General features: G+C 39.2%; 1 protein-coding gene across 4 annotated transcripts; it reads right to left on the bottom strand.

The window, feature by feature from the left end:
- Positions 1-2,319: 2,319 nt before the first annotated feature.
- LOC131464222 (golgin subfamily A member 7-like) lies at positions 2,320-23,055 on the bottom strand. Of its 4 annotated transcripts, none has more exons than XM_058636591.1 (6): positions 22,978-23,055; positions 21,407-21,532; positions 16,892-17,044; positions 14,691-14,792; positions 11,002-11,054; positions 2,320-4,717 (listed from the first exon to the last, which is right to left on the bottom strand). In XM_058636591.1, exons 1-5 carry the CDS (start codon positions 22,984-22,986, stop codon positions 11,013-11,015), a joined length of 432 nt encoding a protein of 143 aa, XP_058492574.1. In that variant the 5' UTR covers positions 22,987-23,055; the 3' UTR covers positions 2,320-4,717; positions 11,002-11,012. The 4 variants fall into 4 exon arrangements, with proteins under 4 accessions (XP_058492574.1, XP_058492575.1, XP_058492577.1 ...); XM_058636592.1 differs by lacking the exon at positions 2,320-4,717 and adding an exon at positions 6,349-7,242; XM_058636594.1 differs by lacking the exon at positions 2,320-4,717 and adding an exon at positions 6,349-7,160.
- Positions 23,056-24,443: the final 1,388 nt, after the last annotated feature.

Raw genomic sequence — 24,443 nt, 5'->3', positions numbered from 1 at the left:
TAATACAGAATCCTTGCAATATATATGTATGTGTTTTACTGTACTATGTTGAATAATATATCTATATACTATGAGATTCTTGGGCTCCAGAAAAAACAAGAAAGTGGAGGTATAACGAAGGATACAGTATGTCAAATATCAAAGTTCCAACGTTTTCAGGTGTTTGGTACATGATGAAACAAATGAAAAAGTTACATTCAAACCTTTAGAGACGTTTCTGTCCGTCTGGTTTGTGTGTTTGTTCTGAGGATCTTTTGCCCAATAAAAACTGTAAAAGTGGAGACTTCCAGTTAAGCCACGGCGAGGACTGTCTCACAAAAGCGGAATACAAAAATTAAATACATGTGCTACATATTTTTACACCCAGACAACAATAGCAATAAGCTTTTAATATGAACATGTAAGACACCAGGATTACTTAATCCCGCTCTAGATCTCTGTGCAATGTATGTGTCACTGTTGAGTCTGGGCCGACGTAATCCAGGATAACTGGTGGAAATTCCATCTTAATCCGCAATCTAGCTTTCGTGAAACAGCCCCGTTCGAATGTCTGACAACCAGATGTTTATGCGAGTGGAAATGTCAAATATATACAGTAGAGTACGAGGCCACAGAGAGCTGTGATCATGTTTTATATGCCTGTGGTTGGCAGAGAGAAGCCGGCAGAGGGTCCCACTGTGGTCCTGATGTAAAACCGTTTTTTATGACTTAACTTGGTTTGCGTCCATATCCTTAACACCCCCCCTCAGTTTGCTTTTCATGTCAGAAAAGTAACAAAGGGCCACTCATGTTGAGGTAAACAGCTGGAAACTGTAATTTATTGTTGTGGGAATAACCGTAAAAATACAGTATATCCTCATAATATGAATCGCTTCCTGAGGGATTATTCTGATTGTCTCCGTCAAAATGTCTGTGACATTCCTGGGGAACAGTGATGGGAAAACCACGGGAGGCGGAACACGATTACTTTGCTTTCATTTTTTAATATGTCCATTGCCTAATAAAAACAAAGCGGTTATCGTGGATTTATTATTAAATCATTTCCAAACAATATCATTGTTTTATCCTCAGCCTTTGGCTGCTTTTACACAATAAAAAAATAACAAATTTTTGTCATTCCTCAGAGCAGACAAAGCAATTATTCGAGATCAAATTTATAAATAACTGAATAAAAATAATAAATGCATGCCCTGTAGCGCTTCTCTGTGCCAAGTTCAGGTTGATGGGTTTATTTTTTATGAGTCAGATTAAAAAAAAACAAAAAATAAATAAATACGTGGCTCATACTGTAATGTCTATTAAAAAGAAATAAAAAGGAAAACGAAGTAAAATAAAAAGCAGAAGGATCAAAAATTGTAACCCCCCACCAGATTTCAAATTATTTTTTACACATGTTCGTATGTATTTGAAAGAAAATCTTTTATTGAATGTTGCTGGCTGGTTGGAGCTGGAGGCCTTCTATTATATTAAGTTATTATTATTATTATTTATCTCAACTTTTCAGACTGGAAATCTTAAGTTTATGTACACTCACTCGATAGGGAAAATCATCAATTTTAGCTTGTGGGGTCACTGGAGTTGTTGGTCTACTGCTGCCTCATTTAGTACGTTTGTGTCACTTTGATAAATCCAAACATAAGATTTCAAACACCCCAATCATAAAATAACATATCCAAACTGACTGATGGAGGCAGCAGTGGATCAGTAACGCCAGTGCACTGTGAGGTAAAATTGCTGGTTTTCTCTATGGGCTTTGGTGTGGGAGTGGGCAACAATAAACGTTCAGAAAGCAACAGCAGACATATACTTAAGATAGCATACAGGTGTAGATTTTATTAGGCGAGTCTTTTGTTAAAGTGGCTAAAATCTGTATTACCTGGTGTCTCGGGCAGGCAGCCTACAGCTTTAAAAGGGGTTTTTCCACATCATAACTTCGTTAAACATCAGCTGCTGGATTAAACTCATGCAGCTACAGTTAATTTTGCATCTTTCTGCTCCTTCCTATGAGTTGAACCTCATTTGGACAGTGTTCACTTCAGCTGGGAGAAACAGTGCAGCTCTGGTGGAATCAGGAGAGCTTTCCTGCTGAATAACTCTTGGAGACGGCTCTAAATACCGCCCTTGAAAACAAACCAAGTTGAAATGAAGCCCTGGAGTTTGTTCAGTATTTCTCAGTATTTTTTTCACTTTTTTTCGTCACTAAATCATTACAAGCACCGGGAAACGTTGCGTCTTGTAGGTCTTTCTCTCGAGTGTTTTGTAAATCTGAAATAAGCATTAACTCTCAACATGGAAATAACAGCAGGGGCCAACATGGTGTAAAATATGTACACGTGTTTTATTCATGAACATACATCCTGTAAATTAATGAAACAGTTGGATTTCCAATGAAAAGAGAAAAGAACCTAGAACAGTTCAATTAACTGAAGTCCAGATGAATAAAGTATAAAATTAATCCAAACATATTAATAATGAACCATTATTTACACAAATGTAAATCAAGACAAGTATTAAATATTTTAGCTATGACAATGAAAAGTCTAAACTCGCACATTCACAAGAGTAATTACACATTTCTAGCCAAACATGTTCTACAAGTGAACTTACATCACCAAATCATAATTTAGAGGTTTATTAATAAGAGAACAAAGTTCAGATCTGACTGACATTATCTCACTGTTTAGACCTGATCACACCAGTAGGTTTTGCTGTAAAAAATATTGGCTGTATTGTGACTAGGGCTGCAACAATTATTACAAAATTAAATGACAACTATTTTGATAACCGATTAATCAGTTAAAGTGCTTCTTTCAATAATTAAAACAAGCCTTCTGATGATTTTTCAGCTAATTAAATTTGAGTATTCTGTGGGGATTTTTGCTCCATATAACAAAGAAATCATTAAAAAATGAATCATTTTGGTTTGTGGACTTTTTTCTCATAACTGCAAACTCAGGAATCTGTTGGAACTGATAAGTTACCTCTGGTGTCTGACTTTAAAATGTCACTCTACTTTTTTGCTTACTCCCCCTAACAGTTTTTTTTCCTTTTGTTTTATAACCGTTACTCGAGATGAAACATACATTACTGCGAGCTAAGCTAACAGGCAGTTAAGAAACGTATTCGCTAGTTAGCCAAGACCAGTTGCTAACCAGAAAATTGTTGTATTTGTACCATTGACTTCTGCCTCAAAACTGTCTGAAAACTACTACTTGTTTTGTGAAGCAGCTCACTCCTTAAGAAGGGAGGTTTAGTGAATAAAGTAGAAGTGACTCAGCTAAAAAAAAGTGACATAGCTAATAAGTTAAGCAAGAATGCAGCATAGCTTAAAAAAAAAAAAAAAATAAATAGCACAGCTAAGCTACAGCTAAAAAAGTGACACAGCTAACAAGCTACAGCTAGTATGTGACAAGGCTAAAACATACGACACAGCTAAGCCACAGCTAATAAGCTACAGGTAAAAAATAAAAATAAAGCTAATAAGCTACAGCTAGTATGTGACACGGCTAAAAAATACGCCACAGCTAAGCCACAGCTAAAAATGAAAGCTAATAAGTGACACAGCTAAGCTACAGCAGCTTCCCTAGTTCTCTGTCCTTGCAAGGTCTGTCACAGTCAATACTGCTTGCTATTGTGCTATTGACAGATGAACACAAATTAGCGTCAAAAATGTTACTGTGCTAAATCCTGGTGTGACCAGGCCTTTAAACAAAGGCGACATTCAAAGCCATTACAGGCACCGTCAACTAACAAGAGCACTTTTAATACAGTCAAAAGGCCACATTACTAATATATTAATACTTTACACAGTATAATGCTTATTAAAAATGAGTTTAAAAATCAACCGTACTCACCAAACACTATGCATGGCACAGTTAACAAATAAAAATGACTCGAGGGGTAGCTTTACATGCTAATTACAGAGCAAGCATATGGTTTTGGCTTCTTGGAGAGCGACAGAAAACTTCACCGAGTTGACGCATACATAGAGTAGGAAAGGACATGTGATGGTTAGGCTGGAATGTTTGGAGCCAGAAAAAGTTCAGCAGTCAGTTAACGACAAGGTCAACCCCTACTAAAGAAACATGCAGGAAAAGTGATACTCTACTTAAGCACTCAGGCAAAAATACATGAGAAAGATAAACGGTGAGTTGCCACATGCAGAAAAATCGCACCGATAACCAGAACTGGCTGTTCTTTGACTATATTATTTCCTCAGCTCAGCCAAGACAATCATTTTAAGCACGGTGTGGAAAAGACTTTTATAAACCTTCATAGAAAATAAGTTACCCTGTGTGTCGGCTTTAATTATTCAAAAAAAAGAAAGGTCCAAAAAAGAGAAATATTTCATGAAAAATCATATTTCCACAAGCACAAGTCCAAAAGCATGAAAGGATAAGCGCTTTGAGGAAGATGATGAATTGTGTTTTTCCGTGATATCCTTTACAAATGTCAAAGTAAATATAATAGATTTAAACCCTGAACTGTTAAATGGGTCAGGGATTTCACACATATTAGATGATATTATAGGATGTATGTGTAGCGTATGAAATATCATACTCGGTTACAAAGCAAACTCCGAGTCTGACGTGCACATGGCAGGTAGCGGGATAAGGTAAAATGTGATTGTGGAGACGCAGTATTAAGGGTTCAGGTCTGTGTGGTCCTCTGGGATGTGAGCACTGGTGCCGGGCTGCTCCGCTCTGCTGAACAGCAGCTACACAAACACAAAGATCAGTTAGTAACAGAATGACTTTTGACTTCAGAGGGACTTTTACATGTCATAGCAAGAAAATATGGGGTTTGATTAACTGGGATTCTATGGTATCGATACATTTTCTTGTCTTCCTTGAACCAAAATTTAATGATATACACTATATGGAGGGGCACACGGTGGTGTAGTGGTTAGCACTCTCGCCTTGCAGCGAGAAGACCCGGGTTCGAGCCCCGGTTGGAACAAGGGCCTTTCTGCATGGAGTTTGCATGTTCTCCCCGTGTGTGCGTGGGTTCTCTCCGGGTTCTCCGGCTTCCTCCCACAGTCCAAAAACATGCAATGTGGGGATAGGTAAATTGGACACTCTAAATTGACCATAGGAGTGAATGGTTGTTTGTCTCTATCTGTGTGTGGCCCTGCGATGGACTGGCGAACTGTCCAGGGTGTACCCCGCCTATCGCCCGATGTAGCTGAGATTGGCACAGCACCCCCCGCGACCCTCTGGTGGAGGATAAAGCGGTAGATGATGACTGACTGATTGACACTATATGGACAAAGGTATTTGGCCTCACCTGTTGAGTATTGGACTCAATGTTGAATGTGTTTAAATGAGGCTCTGGTCTCTAGGCCCCTTATCGCCAATGAAGGACAATCTTAATTCATCAGCATACCAAGACATTTTGGACAATGCTATGCTTCCAACTTTGTGGCAACACTTTGAGGAAAAGGTCTTTTTCTATTCCAACATGACTGTGCCTCAGTGCACAAAGCAAGGACCATAAAGACAAGGTTTGACTATGAGTTTAGTGTCAAATAATTTAACTGACCCACAAAGAGCCCTGACCTCAACCCCAACGAGCACCTGTGGGATGAACTGGAACAGAGATTGAGAGGCAGGACTTCTGCTCTTTCCCAGTGAAACACTTCAAAAATATTGAGGAAAGACTTCCAAGAAGTGTGGAAGCTGCTGTTTATATATTTAAATATCATTACAGTCCCTGTTGGTGTAATGGTCAGGCGTCCAAATACTTTTGTCCATATAGTGTATCTCTTGAGACAATAACCCCAATACACATGACGTCAGTCAGTCTGACATTTTTTTAAATTAAATGGGACAGTAGTACAACACAATGTTTTGTTTAAGATAACCACTACATTTAGCTGCCCTTGCTATTTTAAAAAAAAGAAAGTGAAAAGTTTGTTTTTTTTGCTTAATCAGTGTTCACTCAGCTAGTGCTGTAAGCAAATATAGTAAAATGCTGAGCCAACATGATAAGAGGCTCTCAAAATAAGACGCACTAAAAACTTGAGCCTTCGAATCGACATGCCTCAAAATCCTGGATTGCAGGGAACGCTGATTAACACGGCTTTACCTTTAAAGTAGGTGCCTAAATTTTCTTATCCAAACGTCAAAGTTGGCACTGCACATACTGGTGCCCACGGAAGCACATTGCTTTCACTATTGCTGTTTTTTCTAAATTGAGTAGATCCATTCCCTTTGAGCAAACTGTTGGGACAGTTATGTGAAGAACAGACAAATGAAAGGTGCTACAGAGCTGGGCAGACGCCTTGTTTTTAACGTTTTCTATTAATGCCTCTTGCATTTTTATCAAACCACGACCAAAGTTGGCACTGAACACACTGGTGCCCTCAGTAAGTCAACGTTCCAAGTTTGAAACCCGTCAAGCAAACGGATGCACAGTTATGCAGTAAAAACTAAGACGTACAGGTGTTGCTTGAATTAATAGATAGATATAACTCTCAAGTCTGTTAATCTCATTTGGATTATTTTTATTGCTGCAAAATGGAACTGTCAAGAAGACAAACTGAACAAACAGTCATGGAAACATGACAAATGTTACAAACTTAATGTCATTACAGTGCAGCTTATTTCATTGCAAACATATGTGGGATTGCTGTACTGCACTAACAATGCACTTTGAACAAAAATCCTTTAAATAATTACTTAACACTGAACAAAGTGCCTTTAAAAAAAAGCTTTATTATATGTGTAAAAACAGGAAATATAAAAGTGCCACATTTAAATGAAAAATGTCTATTAATTTAGCTTGGAAAAAATGTTCTCGTCTACCGAACTAAACAAATTTCAGACAATGAAACGAACAACAAACGAATGTTGACCTTGTGCTAAATTTCCCCACTGACATTGAACGGAGTGAAGCCTAATTTACAGGCGGGTGTGCTGCAGCCATTTGCTGAGTTTGTGTGCAGAGCCAAACGACTTATGAGGAGCAGAATGTCTTTTGGATGAGATGCCGGGACACTGACTTGGCACCGTCTGCCTGTGAATGAATGAGGTTGTACCGGCCAAGTCTGGTTTTGCTACAGTGCACTCGCCCCCCACTCCCACTGGAGGCTGATCCATCACACAATTCAACCTTGCTCCCAGCCAAACACAAGAAATCCTGCTTTTAACAAGTCAGACCTACAGACATAATAGGGAAGAAAAGAGGATGGGAGGGAACGGCTTGATAGATACATGATGGTGGTACTGACACTCGTATGATCTGGAGGCAATAGGAGAGAAATAATAAGTCAACATTTCTTTATTCTTCGCCGACTCGCAAGCCAAAAGTTGAATTACTGCTTCAGGGTTGTACGTCTGCATCAAACAGTCAAAGTTGCACTTTTACATCCACACACTGATGGAAGACATTAAAGGCATGCATTAAAAAGTCGATAATGCTGCACATTTTAAAACGTGTATGCTCCACACATGTCTGGTCTGCGAAGGTTCTCAGTCATCCAGGTCATGGTCATCTTAAGTAGGTAGCTGTAGGCAACTGGACTTGAGCGAGAACTGAGGACGCCTCTTCTTGGATGAGAGATGAAACATCTTCAAAGTTGACTCAAGCGAGTCCAGTTGCCTACAGCAAACGACTGAAGATGCTTAGCCTGGGCGAACCCAGCCGAGTCTGTCTGTCTTGATTTAGCTCCCCACTGACACAGTTTACTCCATGAACTCCGGCTTCCTACCACACACCGTAAACATGCAGATAGGCGATTGGGTTAATTGGACTCCCTGAATTGACTGTAGGTGTAAATGTGAACGCTTGTTTGTCTCTGTATGTTTGCCCCATGACTGGTGACCTGTCCAGGGTATAACCTGCCTTTTGCCCCATGTCAGCTGGGATTTGCTCCAGCTCCCCGCAACCTTCACGTAGAGGATAAAGCAGTAGAAAATGGATGGATCCATGGTATGTGAGGTCCAATTTACTTTTGACACCAGGTCATTGGAGGTGAAGTGAACATTTTGTGCTTGTTTTAAATTGTTTCCTCAAGAATGGTTGGATAAAAATCATCAGTTAGTGAGGATCATGGGTCTTGTCACCTGATTAATACGTTCAATACTTTACTCTCAGCTCCATTTAAGTCACTGGAGGCAAAAAAAAATTTTTTACGCCAAAACTGCAGCTACAAACGTTCCACACAGGCTGTCTGGTCATGGCCAACTTATAATCAGAGGCTGATATTGATCTGACATGCAGATTTATCAGTCTAAAGCAGAGGAAATAGTGGCAGGTAAGGCTGTTGCAGTCAATGGAATACCTCAGTTACGCCGTCTTTCATGCTCTTCTCCCGCTTTTTATGAGATAGTTGTCGGTGATGTTCCTTCACTGCTTGCAGTGAGGCAAACTGTCATGTCGGCACATTGTAATTCTGCTCAGCTTCGAATTTGATGCCGTTTTCACATTTTCATTGACAACTGAAAGAGCCGGTTGGAAGTGTGTGGTTACAAATGAGCAGGCTACTTCCTACAACCTCAGGATGTGATACGCAACAGAGGTCACGACAACGTATATATTGCAACATGCGGTTTTGTTGAATAATGATGTTATCCTGAAAGAATTTACAGGGACAGTGAATGGACAATGAATGAACAATGAACCTCGGGTGCCCCCTACAACTTAGTTGATGTTTCCTACCATTTCAAAATTTGCTGCCATATAGACAGAGATGAGTGAAACCTTTTATCTGATTATAAGTTTGAAAATGTCGCTCTGCTTGGCTTTAAGGAACACGGTGCATTCAGACACTCTTCCTGTGCCCCAACAATACGGTACACGCAGCACCACAGCCACAACAGCTGATCACTTAGGGTAGAGAAATGGCTTATTTTTAAATGATATTGCTTTGGATCAGGTTCCGTCACATTGGTCAGGCTCTATGATCGTTTACACTGTGAATGCTTGGGGAAAACAAGCAGTGAGCAAGCAACACAACACCAGGGATATATAAGTGAAGGTTGAGGCGGTTAATATCACAGCAGTGTAAATAGTGAAACAAAGTTGTGTGGTAAGAAACAATCATTGCCGGGATAGCCCTAGTGGGAGGATAAAGAGGCCTAAGCTCCGGGGAGGATGAAATACTGTATGTTAGAGTCCTGTGTGCTTGCTGGTTGTGGTTTACCTCAGCTACTTATAAACGACCTGGGGTTTACATTACTCAACAGGTCCTGTAAATGTATCAAAGCACTTGGTAGGAATTACAAAAGAGAGGATTAATCACTGTATATGTCCGTAGCGTAGTGGGGCAATGGTTTATCCATTCACAGGGGTCTGTGGACTCAGAAACACTGCCAAACACAGCATTCCCCATATGCAAAATATTTATGGGGTATGTCTTACTCTGCCTGACGGTAATGTCAATGCTACAGAGCAGACTAGGCTCAGTCCAGGGTCTGTACAAAGTACTTTTCAGTATGACTTGGGCCCAGCACATCTTTGGATAACAACGTGAAGCTTCTCTGTCTTTTCTTGAACACACAACAGAAAAAAGAAGGGATTTACTGTGCCAGAGGTCGAAGGAATTCACGGGATGAGATGTGCTCTTCAGTCAAAACCCGCGAGGCATCAGCCAGAGTGAAATGTCTGCAGATGTATAAAAGACATCTGTGGCTGATAATCGAAATGTGTGTCGTCTCAGACGGTTTCAGAATTGTTCAAACAAAACAATAGTGTGTCGTGGGATGTTGTCCCTCATACACGTGGAACAATAACTGCAGAGTAAGGCCTAAGAATCTCCCTCCATGATCTTTTTTTCCTTTTTCCTTCTTAAACATGGCAGTGTTTCTAGAAATGTCTTCATTGATGAGAAAGACTCTGAATGCTGAAATAACTATGCCATGCCTGTATGTGGTGCTGTAGTGCTGCCACAGATATACACCAAAAAGAAGATGACACGGAGCATCTGCATGTCAAGAAGAAGACGAGAAAGGTAGCAGCGACTGGGAAGAGCCAGAGATGGAGCTATGACATCAAAACACAAGAGTGGAGCCCGTTTTCCAAAAATAGCATTTTAGGGCTCCTCAAACGTCGGTTTCTATACACTTTTGCAGATTCTCCTAAACCTGTTCCTGTGAGTACGGGCACTATGACTTAAAGACCTTTAAGGAGAACGGTGAGGGTCTTTTGTGAATGCAAATCCTTCTTTTTTAATTTCAGTGAATGCAACACACATGAATTCAAAACGCACCAGATGGGACTGGGCACGTCCAGTCAGCACACACAGCTCGTCGACAAAAGAAGTCACACAAAACAAAATATACAACTCATTGTACAACATGTGGCTACATTCTGTGCTGACCCTTAAATTACGGATATCCGCCTGACATTTATTGCATTAAAGTTATAATTATTAAGTCCTCATTTGTTTTCTGGCACCAGCAGAACTCATTACCGCGGTCATAAAACAGTATCTCACTCTCCAGCTTCATTCAACATGTCATGAATGTGGTAGAAGCCTGGAAACCAGCAAAGTAAACAGGGAAATGGGGCAATTAAACGAAAATTTAATAATTGTTTGATTACAGCTACTTAAAGACACATAATTTGTAGCGAATGTGATGTTCTGCCAAACGGGTAATCACTTTTTTGGGTTGAGCTGCATTTTGGACAGTGAACTGTATGTGCATAAATCCTTCCGTTAATTAAGTGACAAAATGCTAAGCACTGTGCAATATGAAGTCGTAAAGTAAGCTGAGTTATCCTTTAATGTTTTATGAAACGACCCTCCTGACGGTAAAGGCAGGTAATTGATTTAGCTCTGTAGATGAAGAGGCTTTAAACTTTGACTGTTGGGAGTGTAGCGGTAATTGACAACAGGGCACATAAGGAGTTAACTCTTTTTTTTACAGCCACTATTTGACTCAAGACCTGTACTTTGCATGCAGTATCCAAAAAATATTGAAAAGGAAAATGTGTTTATTGGGGGCTCAGCCCAGTGTAAACCCTTGGTGTACAGGAAATGTTAATTATGAGACTCACCGTGGCAGCTTTTATCTGGTCAGGCTTCTGTCTTCAAAGATGGTGACCTCAATCTGAACAGGCGGTAGTCAAGTACAAACATCTGGAGTGAGGTGAGGTTCAATTCTACTTAAAAAAAAAAAAAACAATTGTGCACATTTTGCCATTTTTCCACTGAAGATTTAACGGATTTTGGAAATAAACTGTGGAAAACATGACTTGCCTTCAAATGGCTACGACGGTCATTCAGGGTTAGAAAGGTATGCGAAAATAAACCAGCAACACTGTTTCTTTAGCATAAATCATTGTTAATTCTAGATTCAGAATCAGACACCTTTTATTGACCCAAACAGGGCAATTAATTAGTAGCTTGTTACATGTCAAGACATACACCAGCAAACAGAGGCAGGTGAAGGACACTGAAACAGATAACTAGGAAAAAACAAGCATTTAAAGAGCACAATCAGTAGAAATGATCGCTATCGGCGTTTGGAAACACGCAAGTAGGAGGAACAAGGGAGGATTTTGAATGTACTGTATTGGTTCTAATGCAGGTTACATTATAGCATCAGCATGGACTCAGCAGACAGAACTGAATTAGACTGGTTGAATATATTTTGTCTTCTACATGAACCATTTTGTCCAGAGTCTAGTATATCAATGATGTGCTTGAAGAAAACCAGACAAACAAAAACTGCATCACAGCAAATTCAGACAAAATCCCACTGTCATTTTTGAAGAAAGCCACATTTCAGACATGAAAATCCTGAAAATGGCCACAAAGTGGACTAAATGCATAGAGCGTGCACATGCACAGCCTTTACTTCAGGTTCGTTCTTGTTAAAGGAAAAACTTGGGACTTCTTTGCGGTTTAAATTTCCAGAAAGGGTGATTAAATTTAAGCGTCATGAGGAGACAAAAGTGGAGCACTGCTGCATGCCTCCTGTAAATTCAATAATTTATTGCTAAACCCTCTTGGTAAAACATCTCCGCAATTTTTGGCTGACAGCTTAATCCTGCCCTACATGAGAAGATAATTGGCCAGATTTCAGTCCCTATCTGGCTCTTTTGGTCTTCCGATTTTAGGCTGATTTTAACAGATGATCTGGCCAAATGATCCTGATTTTAACCTCATCGGACGCAATTGAGTCTTCCTGATTTCAGATCACAAGTATTAAACATGTTTGATATTTATGACTGAATAGGGGCGTGTGCAGAACCCCTCAATAATCTACTTTTGTTTAGAACCAAACACAAACTTGTACAAGTTATGGTTGATTCCGTCTTCTCAGTTTTTTAGCATTTCTCACCGCAAAACATCGCACACACAACAGCTATTGACTGACAATGGCGCTGACAGTCACGCAAGTTTCTGTGAGATCTCAAATCCCTGGAATCTCCTCCCTGAAACTGTTTGATTAAACACCAAGAGTGAGTGTGGTCCCGCGTCTCGACTGGGTCATCTAATCTGTGCTTTGTCAGGATTAAAACGTTGAAAATCGGTTGCATAGTTTGTCGTCTCTGTGGTCTCCCATGTTTTTAAAATCAAGTCAGATTTGAAAATCCTCAAGTGTGGGGCAGGCTTTACTGGAAAAAAGTTGGACTGGCTAATTGAAAACATTCACCACAATTCATCGTTCATCATGTGCGGAAGATTGTCTGGGTTAAATATGATCACAGCAGTAGGAGAATGTTCAGGTGATGGCTGTGTCGCTTGCTGTCAATGATCCAGAGCTTCTCCTGCTGTCTTTTCACTAAGGTTACTTGGACTTTATATGAAGATTTGAACATAACTGGACATCAGTGCAGGTCTGACAGCAGCTTCTGTCAAAAACTAAAGCACCAGTCTTAGAATACAGCCATTTCTCAAGTGTATGTGGTATCGTTTGCTTCATGTTTAAATAAAAAAAATGATGTTTTTGGTGACCTTCAATGAAATCCATTACCAATGAATGTGGACTGAATGTCACAAGGCCAGTCCATGAGCGATTACAACTCTACAGTTCAAAAACCTTTTATAAGGAGAGGGTTTTATGAGTATGGCCATAACAAGGTTACGATGACATTAAATACGCTGCCGGACATGCTGAGATTTCCTGAAATCTGTGGTATTTTATTTTTTATGTGATCACATAGTTATGACAATTGATTTTACTCTGTTAAAATCAAACTTGGCTCTTTTTCTTCTCGCAACTGCTTTAGTAGATGGTGATTTATGTTGAGTGTGAACTCGGGAAAGAATAAAAATATAAAAGAAACAAGTCTGCACCAAGCTATTCGAGCTAGAAGAACAGAGGTGAAGCTGCGCGTGAGATCATGACATTGCTTCTCGAGAGTGGTTTCATTTAAACATAAGTAGAGGGGCATTTTTTTTTTTTAAACAAAAATTCCTGTGGTGGAAACACACATTTTTAGATTACACACATCAGTGAAATCATCAGACCGTTACAAATACACTCATCGAGTTTCCTTGGTGTTAATAGCAGATGTTAAAACAAGAGCCGAGGTGACAGAATCCTGTCAATCTCCCAGTGTTTCGACTGTTGCCAAACTCGGCGAAATGCAGCTCGAAAACTGTCTTGAGAAATATTTCAGATCATTGTCAACGATATATAATTGTAGGCAAGGGCCATAACAAAGCTCAGCTGTGAACAATTTCAGTCATATTCTGTTATTCCCAATCTCCCAATGGCGCCCAGTTGCAATTAATTGAGATGTTGAATCACCACACACACACACACACACTGGTTTTGCCAGGATGTTGGTGCACCCGCTGATTTTATGCAGATGCTATGGATTACATACAAACTTTTATCTGGTGTTTTTATAGGGTATCCCTACATACCGCTGGATTTCCTGTAAGCTCCCCCGACTGCTGCTTTCCATTTTCATCCAGCAGTTACAGGCAGAGCGACACAGCGAGGGCAGAAGGCCTGTAAATCACCACGTCTATTAGGTCATTGTGAAAGCTCCTTGTTCTACTTAAGAAACTGTGGTGTGATCACATTCACATACGTTCCTGATCCCAGGGTATGTTTAACAAGTTAAACTCGCTCCAAGTATTCAGTTTATCTTTGCTCTTTTTATGTGCAACGTCATTCCTCCACAATAAGGTAGTTTCTTACTGTAAAAAAACAAAAAAACAGTGGGTTTTAAATTTCCCTGTTTCTAATATGTTTGCAGGGTCAGTGTTTAGAGTTAAAATCTGCTTTACCATTGCTTTCATTGTTGTCTAGGGGAGAACTCTTATACAAAACTTCCTACTCAAAGGTGAAGAATACCAACAGCTAAAACCACATTTCCCTGTGGTCAAAAATCCATTTAATCCTAGGTTTAAACAGGTTTTTCACAGGAATTCACTCCCAAGTCAAATTCACAGTGAGAACATGCAACTTCATCTGCTCTACTTTTCCGGCCCAATGCCGCAACATGCATTCATCACCCAGCCGTTTGCATTAATATATATGGCCGTCCTTACTTTTTAAAAACTCAAAAGGACAGCACTTGATATCATTCATCAATCACATCATCCAAATGATCGGTTAAAAAGAAGAAGCAAAATGGCAACCAACTTCCGACTTCCTCAACTTCTAAGAACCCGGGTATACCCACTAAATTTAGTGTGAAACAGGCTTAAAGCTTTAGAGAGAGAGAAAGAAGATTATAAAGCATATTTACTGGCCACAAGACACAAAGGCAGTGAAGGATACAACTCGTAGGCCTCTCTCGATGGGGTCGGTGAGCAGGAGGCCTCGCGGTGCATAGATCTTGTCATTCTGTTCCTGAATGAACTTAGCGATCTTCTTCAAAACCTACAAAAAAACAAAGCAATGAAATTTTTTTAGACAGCATTTCTCACTGGCAGCAATACAGAAGCAGTACACACTACACTCACAAGATCAGTGGTTCCCAAACACTGGGTCAGGACCCACAGATGGGTCACGGGCATTTTTTTTGGGTCCCCAACCAAATTTGCAAAAATTTTCCAACCCATTTAGTTAAGATTTATGTGTATATGTTTTAAATAACATGCACTAAATAGGGTTTTTATTTTCCAAGCACCACAAATGTGGGAAACACTGCACTAGACAACATATTGGCTAGATTCTGACAATTAAAGGGTTCTACATTTATGAATCTAAAAGCAATTTGCTAAACTTTATTGCTTTAGAGAGAACTCTGGCTTGGTTTGAACATATTTAGCAACATGACCATAACGTACGAGGGCAATATGTCAATAAGTTTATGTAAAATTAGAAAGAAACGATTTATTGTGTTAGTTTAACTTGAACTAGACTTTAAAAATAAATTTTAATCCAACTGAAATTGGATCCACCTAGCTAAACTATCACGTTCCAAAGGTGACGGGTTGATTTTTAACAGACTTTTTTTTATTTAGCTAATGACAAGTCAGTGTAACCCGCAGAATACTGTAAGTCCTCATAATGCCCAAACGATGCCAAACAACTTTTTTATGTGTTCACTCCTGCTTACTAAAAGATGAATTCATGGGACAGGAGAACACACTGACATACTGATCCATTTACGTTCAATATGAACTAGGCCAAAAGGTATTTTAGTTGCCAATAAATCTTATTTATTCGCTCGCTCTTGTAAAAGGTCGTAAAAGCGGTTGATTTACAGTCGAGCTAAAATATTCCACACAACACCAACACAACTTCTTACAGTACAAACGCACCTCAATCATCTCCGGTGTCATTTATAGACTAGTATTATATCTACATTAAAGCGTGACGCTGGCTTTATTTTTCAATACCATCCCAACATGCACCTGACAGCCGTTCTGGGTTTTTTTTTTGTGTCCAGACCAAACCTAAGGCTGATGTCGTGATTTACAGCTGCTCTAAAGGTTTGTATTAACCTGTTACTAAACACGCAACTGATTCCATGGTTACCACTTATTTTCCCTGATTACAGACGTGTGCAATGTGGATGGATATTAAAAAAAAAAAAAAGCACAGTCTCCATGATTCAACCTGAATATAAAAAACAATAGGCTCAGGGGTGATATTGATGATCTAGTCTACGTGTGCAAGCCAACTCAACATCTGTTCTTGAGTGTTCATCATTAAGGCTGTGTATCTTTTGAAATGTTTAAATACTTAACCAATTTACATGCAAGTTTTGTTCCCAATACCACAAGCATTGTTTTACTGAAAACAGTACAATATTACCCCCATTACCACTAGTAAAACAACAACAGTATAATCCCAAGTTTAAAGGGGGTTTTGGCCAGCGAGAATGTGTTTAATCGGCATTTACTCCCTGGTCAAATAACTGTGCTATGCATGAGGGTTTTTATTGGCTTCTGCTAACATCAGCATTGGTGGCAAGACGTGGGAGAACATGCTAATTTCTTCTTCTTCTGCAAGATCAAGGCAAATTATGGCAGTATTTCAAAAGCAACGCTAAAACGCACATTCATCTTCCGGCTGTTAGCACAGCTGTTAGCCATGTCAGTTATAAACAGGAGCGGAATGAGGTTTGTTTCATGCTGAGAAAGGGTTCTTTGTTGATGTTAGTGAGCTCTACTTCCAGCCCAAAAATCAGCAGCCATTGTCACGGTTGTCAGTGTCGTGGAGTGGAAGAGGGGCATTGAGGAAACACACTCGGGAATGAGCATAAATGGCTCAACTGGGGATGCACAATACTGTTTTTTTTTAAGTGCAGAGGTCATTTAGTCTCTTCCAAAATCTGTATGTAAAGGTCAAACTGCACTCACAGAGCCCTCTGCTAGACCATGCCATAATTATTTCAGATGGTCTGATGCACTTCCAGGCTGTATATTTATAAACTGAATGTATTTTTACGGTTCGAGTCTGAAAAATAAACACCACTGAGCCAAATTTGTGCACTTGTGCATGAATCTATGCATAAATGTGTCCATCACCTTCTCGTAGTGAGTCTCCATACACAGGAACACGGTGTACGCGGTGAGGCAGGCCAGACAACCTTCAATATATGACTGGCTTCCCAGCTTCTCGGCTTCAGCGTACAGGTTATTTAGCGTCCGCACCGTCTCCTCAAACTGCTGTTTGTCAATCTGAAACACATGGAAACATAAAAGGTAGAAGAAAAGGTTAAAATCATTGGACATAGTTGGCTCCGCACTTTCCGTCTCTGTGTGGATATTCAAATGGAAACAGCATCTTCTTAGCACCGGATCATTTTCTCCAATGTGTTCCTTCTCTAGATAAATCGAGGGCTGAATTTTCTTGGACTTTCTCATAACTCAGGGGAACGCCGGGCCTCGTTCCCACAGTGGAAACACCGCCTGAAATTATTAGGATGCCGTGGCCGTATGATTTGTGAATGTTTTTACTTAACAACTGACACGAGAATCGCACTGAAAGTCGGACACACACGGTGGCAATCCAAGGGGGTCATTACTGATCATTTCTCCATCTCCAGTTGCACAGATGCACCCTGAGCAAGACAAAGCTGAATCACTGCTGCTCTGCAGTTTTTGAGTTACAAGCTGGGAACCAGGGCTGGCTGATAATCAAACCAACGTTTCTGGAGAATTCCTCAAATGAAAGCTTGCTGCGGGGAAGTATGATGGAGGGTGTAGGACATTTGGACTGTTTTGACCGGGGTCTTGACACTGGTCCCATGCTAGCTCAGAACGGATCCGGTGATCTCTCGGTGATTCAGAGGGAAAAAGGAAGGAGCCCCGGGATAAGACGAGGAGCCAGCCAGGAGCCTCCTGAGCCTCTGAAAAGTGGCCAAATGTTCTGCTCCCTTGTGCCCAAGGAATGCAACAACAAGATCCAACACATCAGCGTTTTCAGGCATGTTTGGTGCCCGCTATTGCGAGCCTCCTGTACTCCTAATTTTTTCCCCAATTCAATTAAAACCACATTTCTCTGCTTGAGCATCTTTCCATTACGTCTGTTGCAGTTACATTAGGATTCCAAGAGTGATAGACGATAGTGCTGAACTGCGCTGGGTTTACATATTCAAGTGAGGAAATGGACAATTACTTAAAACTGTTATGCGCAACTTCTAAATATTAACAAATATCTGTAACGTTCAAACCAATTGTCTAAAATGAGTTCATACAACGCTGATTACGCCTACCAGCACCACAGCGCTCTGTATTTCTCGGTGTAGCTGTGTTTGGATCTTGCGTCGCTGGCAACATTGCCACACTGCACACAGCAAATGTATGTCAAGAGAGATGGAGGCCAGAGCTTAAGTGTGCGAATAAAGTGAGACTGCTGCAAAACAGGATTAAAATATAAATGAAAACACAAAGAAATGGCCAAGAATCCAACTACTAAAAAAAGTCAGGTCTGATAGCATTGCTTGACAGGAGCTACACTGTTTCTATTCACAAAGACAACAACAGCAACAACAACAGAAATCACTAGTTATGCACTTCTGCTTTAAAACTAATCATCACTCCATAAAAAATTTGAACTTTGATAAATACCTGGGAATTTAGAAAAACTGTACTAGTCATATGGTTGAATTCATCAACAGTATCTATACAGGAAAGAGCTCCTAAAACCAATAGGAATGATTACTTGCATTAATGTGACATAGGGCTGCAACGATTATTCAATTAATCGATTGTTAAGCATTCATTCATTCATCTTCAATTACTTTATCCTCCATATGTTCATTGTGGGGGGCATTGGTGCCAATCCTAGTTTGACCTTGGGGCAAAAAATAGGGTGCTTTTTTATAATAAAAACAAACTTTGTGATGTTTTTCAGGTTCTTCAAACAAGACATCAGAGAACATCATCATTTCAAGGTTTGGGGAACATTTTTCGACATTTTATGAAATTTTATGGACCAAACAAAAACTCGATAATTCGAGAAAATATTAATCGGTTATGAAAATAATCATGTGTTGCAGCCCTACAGCAGGAAAACATCTGCAAAACACCAAATCTAATACTTTGAAAATGAGAAAACAGTTTAACTTCTAGAAGATAAGGCTTTTTTTATAAACAAAAACAAAAAACCATGAGTGCCCTAAAAATGGAAGCCAAGAAACAGCTTGGCATTATATTATATATATTACAAATCCAATAATTAAAACGTGCATGTGGGAAGAACATTTAGTGGTTTAACTTTTACCTCCTCGAGGTAAAGGCTTTTTCTTTTGGGCATTTGTATTTGTGTGTGTACTCAGTCCTCCCAAAAAAAACATGGGAGACCACCCAATCAAAAGAGAAGTGCCAATAAACCACCAGTGAGCGGTCTAAGTGTGGTGAAGCAGCTCTTTTTCATGTGGTGCCTGCGTTTCAAAACTGCAGCTTTAAACGTCCTACGAACTCTGAACCGTTTGCCTGGCACCGTCTTTAATGTGGCGCAGAGACTGTTCGGTGCCGGCAACCTGCTCTTCCTCCTCAACATCATTATCGAAGCCTGCTCTTAAACCACTTCCACCACGGTTCACATCAGGACACAGCACATCGGGGGTTCCTGCCCGCGCTGGTTTTATTTATCACTTTGGCTACATTTTCACCCTGATTTCAGCTTTTTTTTGTTTTTCAGGGCCAAAGCAGCAACGTGAACAGTTTGCTTTGATAAATGCAACATTTATCAGTGTTTGCTTCTTCAACATTAAATGTTGGTCCACTGTTTCCTCCATCTGTAAGACGTGAAGACGTGTTACTTTGTAAACCTTTTTGAAAAGAAGCAGTAATAGACCAGCAACTCCTGTGTCCTGTGAGAAACAAACGCACAACATTGACATTGATTTGGAGTTTCCTTTTGGAAAAGGTTGATTAACGGCAATAAAAAACAGAGAACATAATCTTTAGATAGCATACACTTAAATTTGAATTCTAAAATTTGCTTTCTGACGTGACTTGATGCACTTGCCAGAAATAGTTTAAACACAGGGTTGAGTGGGGTTTCTTAACAGTGGAAATGGGGTATGAGACGCCTTTTGTGTTATTTGTTAAATCCTCTACGGTTCCAAATAACAATTGATAAATAAAGTTGTCTTTTCTTTTCATATAGTTGAAAATATAGCTAAAAATGGAAAGAAACTTTGCTCAAAACAAAAAGCTCAAGGATGTGTTATACAGTATATACACGTGTACATGAACTGACCTGTAGATTTAAACACACTACATTAGACATCTGATGGAAAAAGGATAAGGTTAAGCAATGATATGACAAAAACAGTATAATGCTGTATCTGGAAAATACCATGCTATCAATTTCATTGTCGTCATAAAATAATACTTTAATACGTAAATAAAGTATTTGTCCGACACATCCGTCCGTGTGGGTGAGCTTTCACTTTGGTATAACGTTTACCTTGACTGTTGACTCAAGAGATAAATTAAGTTTTTAGCTTTGACATCATTTGATCACTTCTTTCCAGAAGAAGAGAAGAGAAACACGATGGCAAAAACAAAACAAATGATGGGCTGCAGTGTCAGACGAGGACATCCCATTAAAAGTCAATAAAAAGCTGGAATTCTTGCCAAGCTGGAGGCAAAATATGAAAGCAAGTCAGTGCGCAGGTTGATGTGCAAATGATGAAACTTCTCAGATGCTCGTTACAGACCAGAGGATACGAGAATGACGGCACTTTGTCTGAGAGGAAGATGGAGTTACAGGCTAAAATAAACTGGAGTGGAGCAGCAAGTGGCGATCAGAGTACAGAGTTTTGGAAGGAGAGCTAGAGACACAATTTTACAGAAAGGATGAGTCTGTTCCTCACAAAGAAAAACTTGTGTGGTGGCAAAAGTGAGGTGGAGCAGAAGCAGAGTGGGTGAAGTGTCAGTAGGTTGTAAAAATATAAAAAAGGGTGATTAGGTATGTTGATAGGTCTGCCTTGCTGCCTTGTTAATTCTTTATTATTTAATTTTAACTATTCTGGCACTCCTTCTGAGACATATACCACATTATACTCATTGTATTACAGTCAAATGTGGATATTGCCCAACTCAATTCCAGGGTGCCAGAGGCTCTTGGTTCTGTTAGAGATGAAAGAAAACCTCCCACTGACATTCATATCTACCCTATTAACTAATAGCTAAGCATGAAACAGAGTCTTTCTCCACATTTTACTGTGTGGTTTGCTTCATATGTTTAGACAGTAGGAGTAGGAGAAGGAGGACAGTCGTTTGTTTTTTCTGTTTGCTTTTAATGATGCTATTTGATTTATGTTTTAGTAGCATTTAAGAAATGCAATCTCTCACAAACCCCCTAGACTTTCCTGGACGTAAGGTCAGGGTTCAACAGATGAGGAGTTCATGAGAAAGTTGAGGAGTGGGCAGTCAGTTCGGATTTGTCTGAAGCAGAGATCATAACCACAAAGTCATGACTGTAAAGTGTAAATTATGAGGGAGTGTGAGGTCAACGCTGTTCATTCCAAGTGTGATGGAATGAAGGAGTCACTGTGAGTAACACAGTGAAGAGGTGTATCATACCCTGGTCTCCAGCTCTGAGGGGAACTTGGTTTGGAACTGGCACACTGTTCCGTTGCTGTAGTCTCTCTGAATGAAGACTTTGGCAGCAACGGCGGCCTGTTGCCTCATATCCTGCAAGCTGTGTGTCTGTGGAAACAGGAGATCACACTTTTAATCATCTCTAACATTTGACAACTGAAATAATTAACCTTTCACAGTTAATTCAGACTAAACTTTGGATGTGTATCGTCTTAGACAAGGTTCCTATTACTACAGCAGAGCTACAGTATCTCTACGACGCAACAATGATATGGAAAGCAGGCTGTTTGATTAAAGCGAAAAAGGCTATTAATCAACGATAGTCCTAAATCTTTTAACTACTACATAACTACATAATTATTGGTCTCTGTGAGGAAACAATCCTAATTTGACATGTCAAAATTAGGATGATTGCAGCTTTAGGGCTGGATGAAAGCAAAACAGCAATTTTCTGTTTCTGTGTCTTTAAGTGTGTTTGTACAGTGCACAAACACATCAATATAGTGAAAATTTCATATGTTAAGTAAAACAAAATTATGTCAAAATAATATTATCTGTATACCTTACTGAATTTTTTTCCTGTTTTTTCAATGTTTGTTAAAATGACGGTGACTTCACAGATTAATTCACAGAGACTATTTACAATATTTAATATAGTAACCTTCACAATGCTCAACATGTCAGTTCAGAGGTTAAATAAGAAATAAAATGTATTGTTTTCTACTAAGAAATGTATGGAAAAGATCCAATGTGCTTTAGATACATAATTCACATCACAGACAATGATGTTAACCGGCCTTAAAATGTTTTTTTTTCCCAATGATTCACTGAGGTGGAATAAAGAATGCTTTGCTACAACACTTTCAGCACCCTAGTGGTGTTCATACTGGCTTTCTGTCACAGGTCACTGGAACATTTAAACTGTAATGGGCCATCTTAAATTCCAACAGCTGTGTTTATCTTACTTTGACAGGTCAACATGTCTGCTATTTTAAAATGGCCTATTGGCAGTGGTTCACATCTAACATTGACTTATTAATTAATTGAATACCACTTTCAATATTAGTCCACCTTTCAAATGATAGATGTTTACCATAATAATTTTATCTCAATACGTCGTTGATTATATCTATCCATTTCCAGCTGTTATTGAAGAACCCACAGCCCTTTTCTCCTCTGCCCTGGATACATGATGAATGTTTTATCCAGTTGTGAAGGAAACCACATAATTAGCCCGATAGCATCTCCACACAGCTCGACTCTTTATTTAAAATATAGAGTAAAAAATATTTTATTGACAGTGACGATACGGGTTGTTTAAAAAAATGACGCTGCTTTGTATCAAAGGTGCAGATAATGTTCGTACATGTAAAGATTTTTAACAGGCAAGTTACCGAACAATTTGGCGAGCTAACAGGCTAACGATGGTCAACTTCGCTCGTATTTTAAACACAACACGCAGAGAACGCGAAATAAAACTGTGACAGTAAGGGTTAGTTGTTCACAGACAAGTACCGTATGAAAAATAAGGTTCAAAATAACCATAAACCTACCTCTGCCATGGTGAACGAGCGTTATGTTTATTTTCCGCTAACGGCTTTTAGCATGTACTACCAAAAAGCCTTTCCGGGCGTGAATGTAGCCGTAGAAATAAAGGTTCCGGTTGTAGACCGCAGTAATGAATGCAAAAGCATTTCACATCCATCTTAAGTTCTTCAATTTGCGGAATTAGATATAATATATATAAATATAATATAAAAATATAATATATAAAATATATTAAATACATTTATCATTCAGCCTAAACAATTTGTAGTTTGACCAAACATACCAGATGTAATGCAGTCAGTTGCAACCTGAAATGATGCCTGAAAATTAATACATTGGTTGAATTAAAAAAATAAAATTATAGTATTAGTATAGTAGTATTTATATTGCTTTCTCTTCTGTGTCACAGAATACTTTCGTGTGGTATAAACGATATGGAGAACTGCATCAAGGAATGTGATCAGTGAGTTTTCAAAAGTAAACCTTTAAATCAGATATTGATAAGATGTGATAGACTATATCGCCAACAAATGGAATAAATCAAGCAAGTTTTGTAGTTTTGCATGTTGACTCATGTTGAAGGCAGTGAAACAAATAAACTCCAGTTGTGGCCTGAGGGATAGGACGGACAAAAATAGAAAATTATTACTGGAAAGGACAACAACGTAATTTAAAATGGTTAGCAAGTGTCTGGAGTGTGTGTATCAGCGATTGTGCTGACTGTGGAAGTGGGGCAAAAGTGTTATTGGATGTATTTGAACATTTGAATAAAACGTGATCATTCAGAGGGGACTTTGATGTTTGTTTCAAAGTGAAGTCTGACGACAACACAGGACTAGTTTGCATCTCGGTTTCCACAACAGCATCACACTCAACAACGTGCCACAGAGGCAGATGCTCCTGGACTTCGACCATCTCAGAGCCCCAAAAAGCCACAGTTGTTCCAGCAGCAACATTTGGGAATCAGAGCAAAAAAAAAAAATCCATCTTTAAAACAGACTCCATGCCTAGAAACAAACTCTGTTTGAGAAAATACACAGCGCACAACAAAGTATTACATTACTTCAACATTTGGAAAATATTGCAGTCATCCAGATAAGTTTATTGTTTGAGAAGCAACCAACTACTTTACCCCCCTAAACACATGTCATGTTGTAATATGTTGAACTCCCGGAGTTAGAACAATCTTCACTGGTTGCCTCTCAGAACAAAACAACATCACCATGTTTTGGCTTTGATATATGAATATTTCCCTTTTTTTTTAACAAGGTTTTGTCATTTTCTGTCATTAAAACCACAATTCATTGGTTTCTCCCACTCTCACTCATGAGCAAAATCAGTAAATTGACTTTTATCATGATAATTATCATTATTGCCTGATTTGAAACCTTTGATAACCTCGTAACCTTTTTGGTCATATCCTCCAGGTTAGTTTGAGAGCTAAAAGATATAAATTAAAGAGATAAATTGT

Source organism: Solea solea, chromosome 8 (genome assembly GCF_958295425.1).
Source record: "Solea solea chromosome 8, fSolSol10.1, whole genome shotgun sequence".
In the NCBI taxonomy this organism is placed as follows: Eukaryota; Metazoa; Chordata; class Actinopteri; order Pleuronectiformes; family Soleidae; genus Solea; species Solea solea.
Note: the sequence above shows the minus strand (reverse complement) of the source record. Positions and strands in the feature narration are given on the sequence as shown.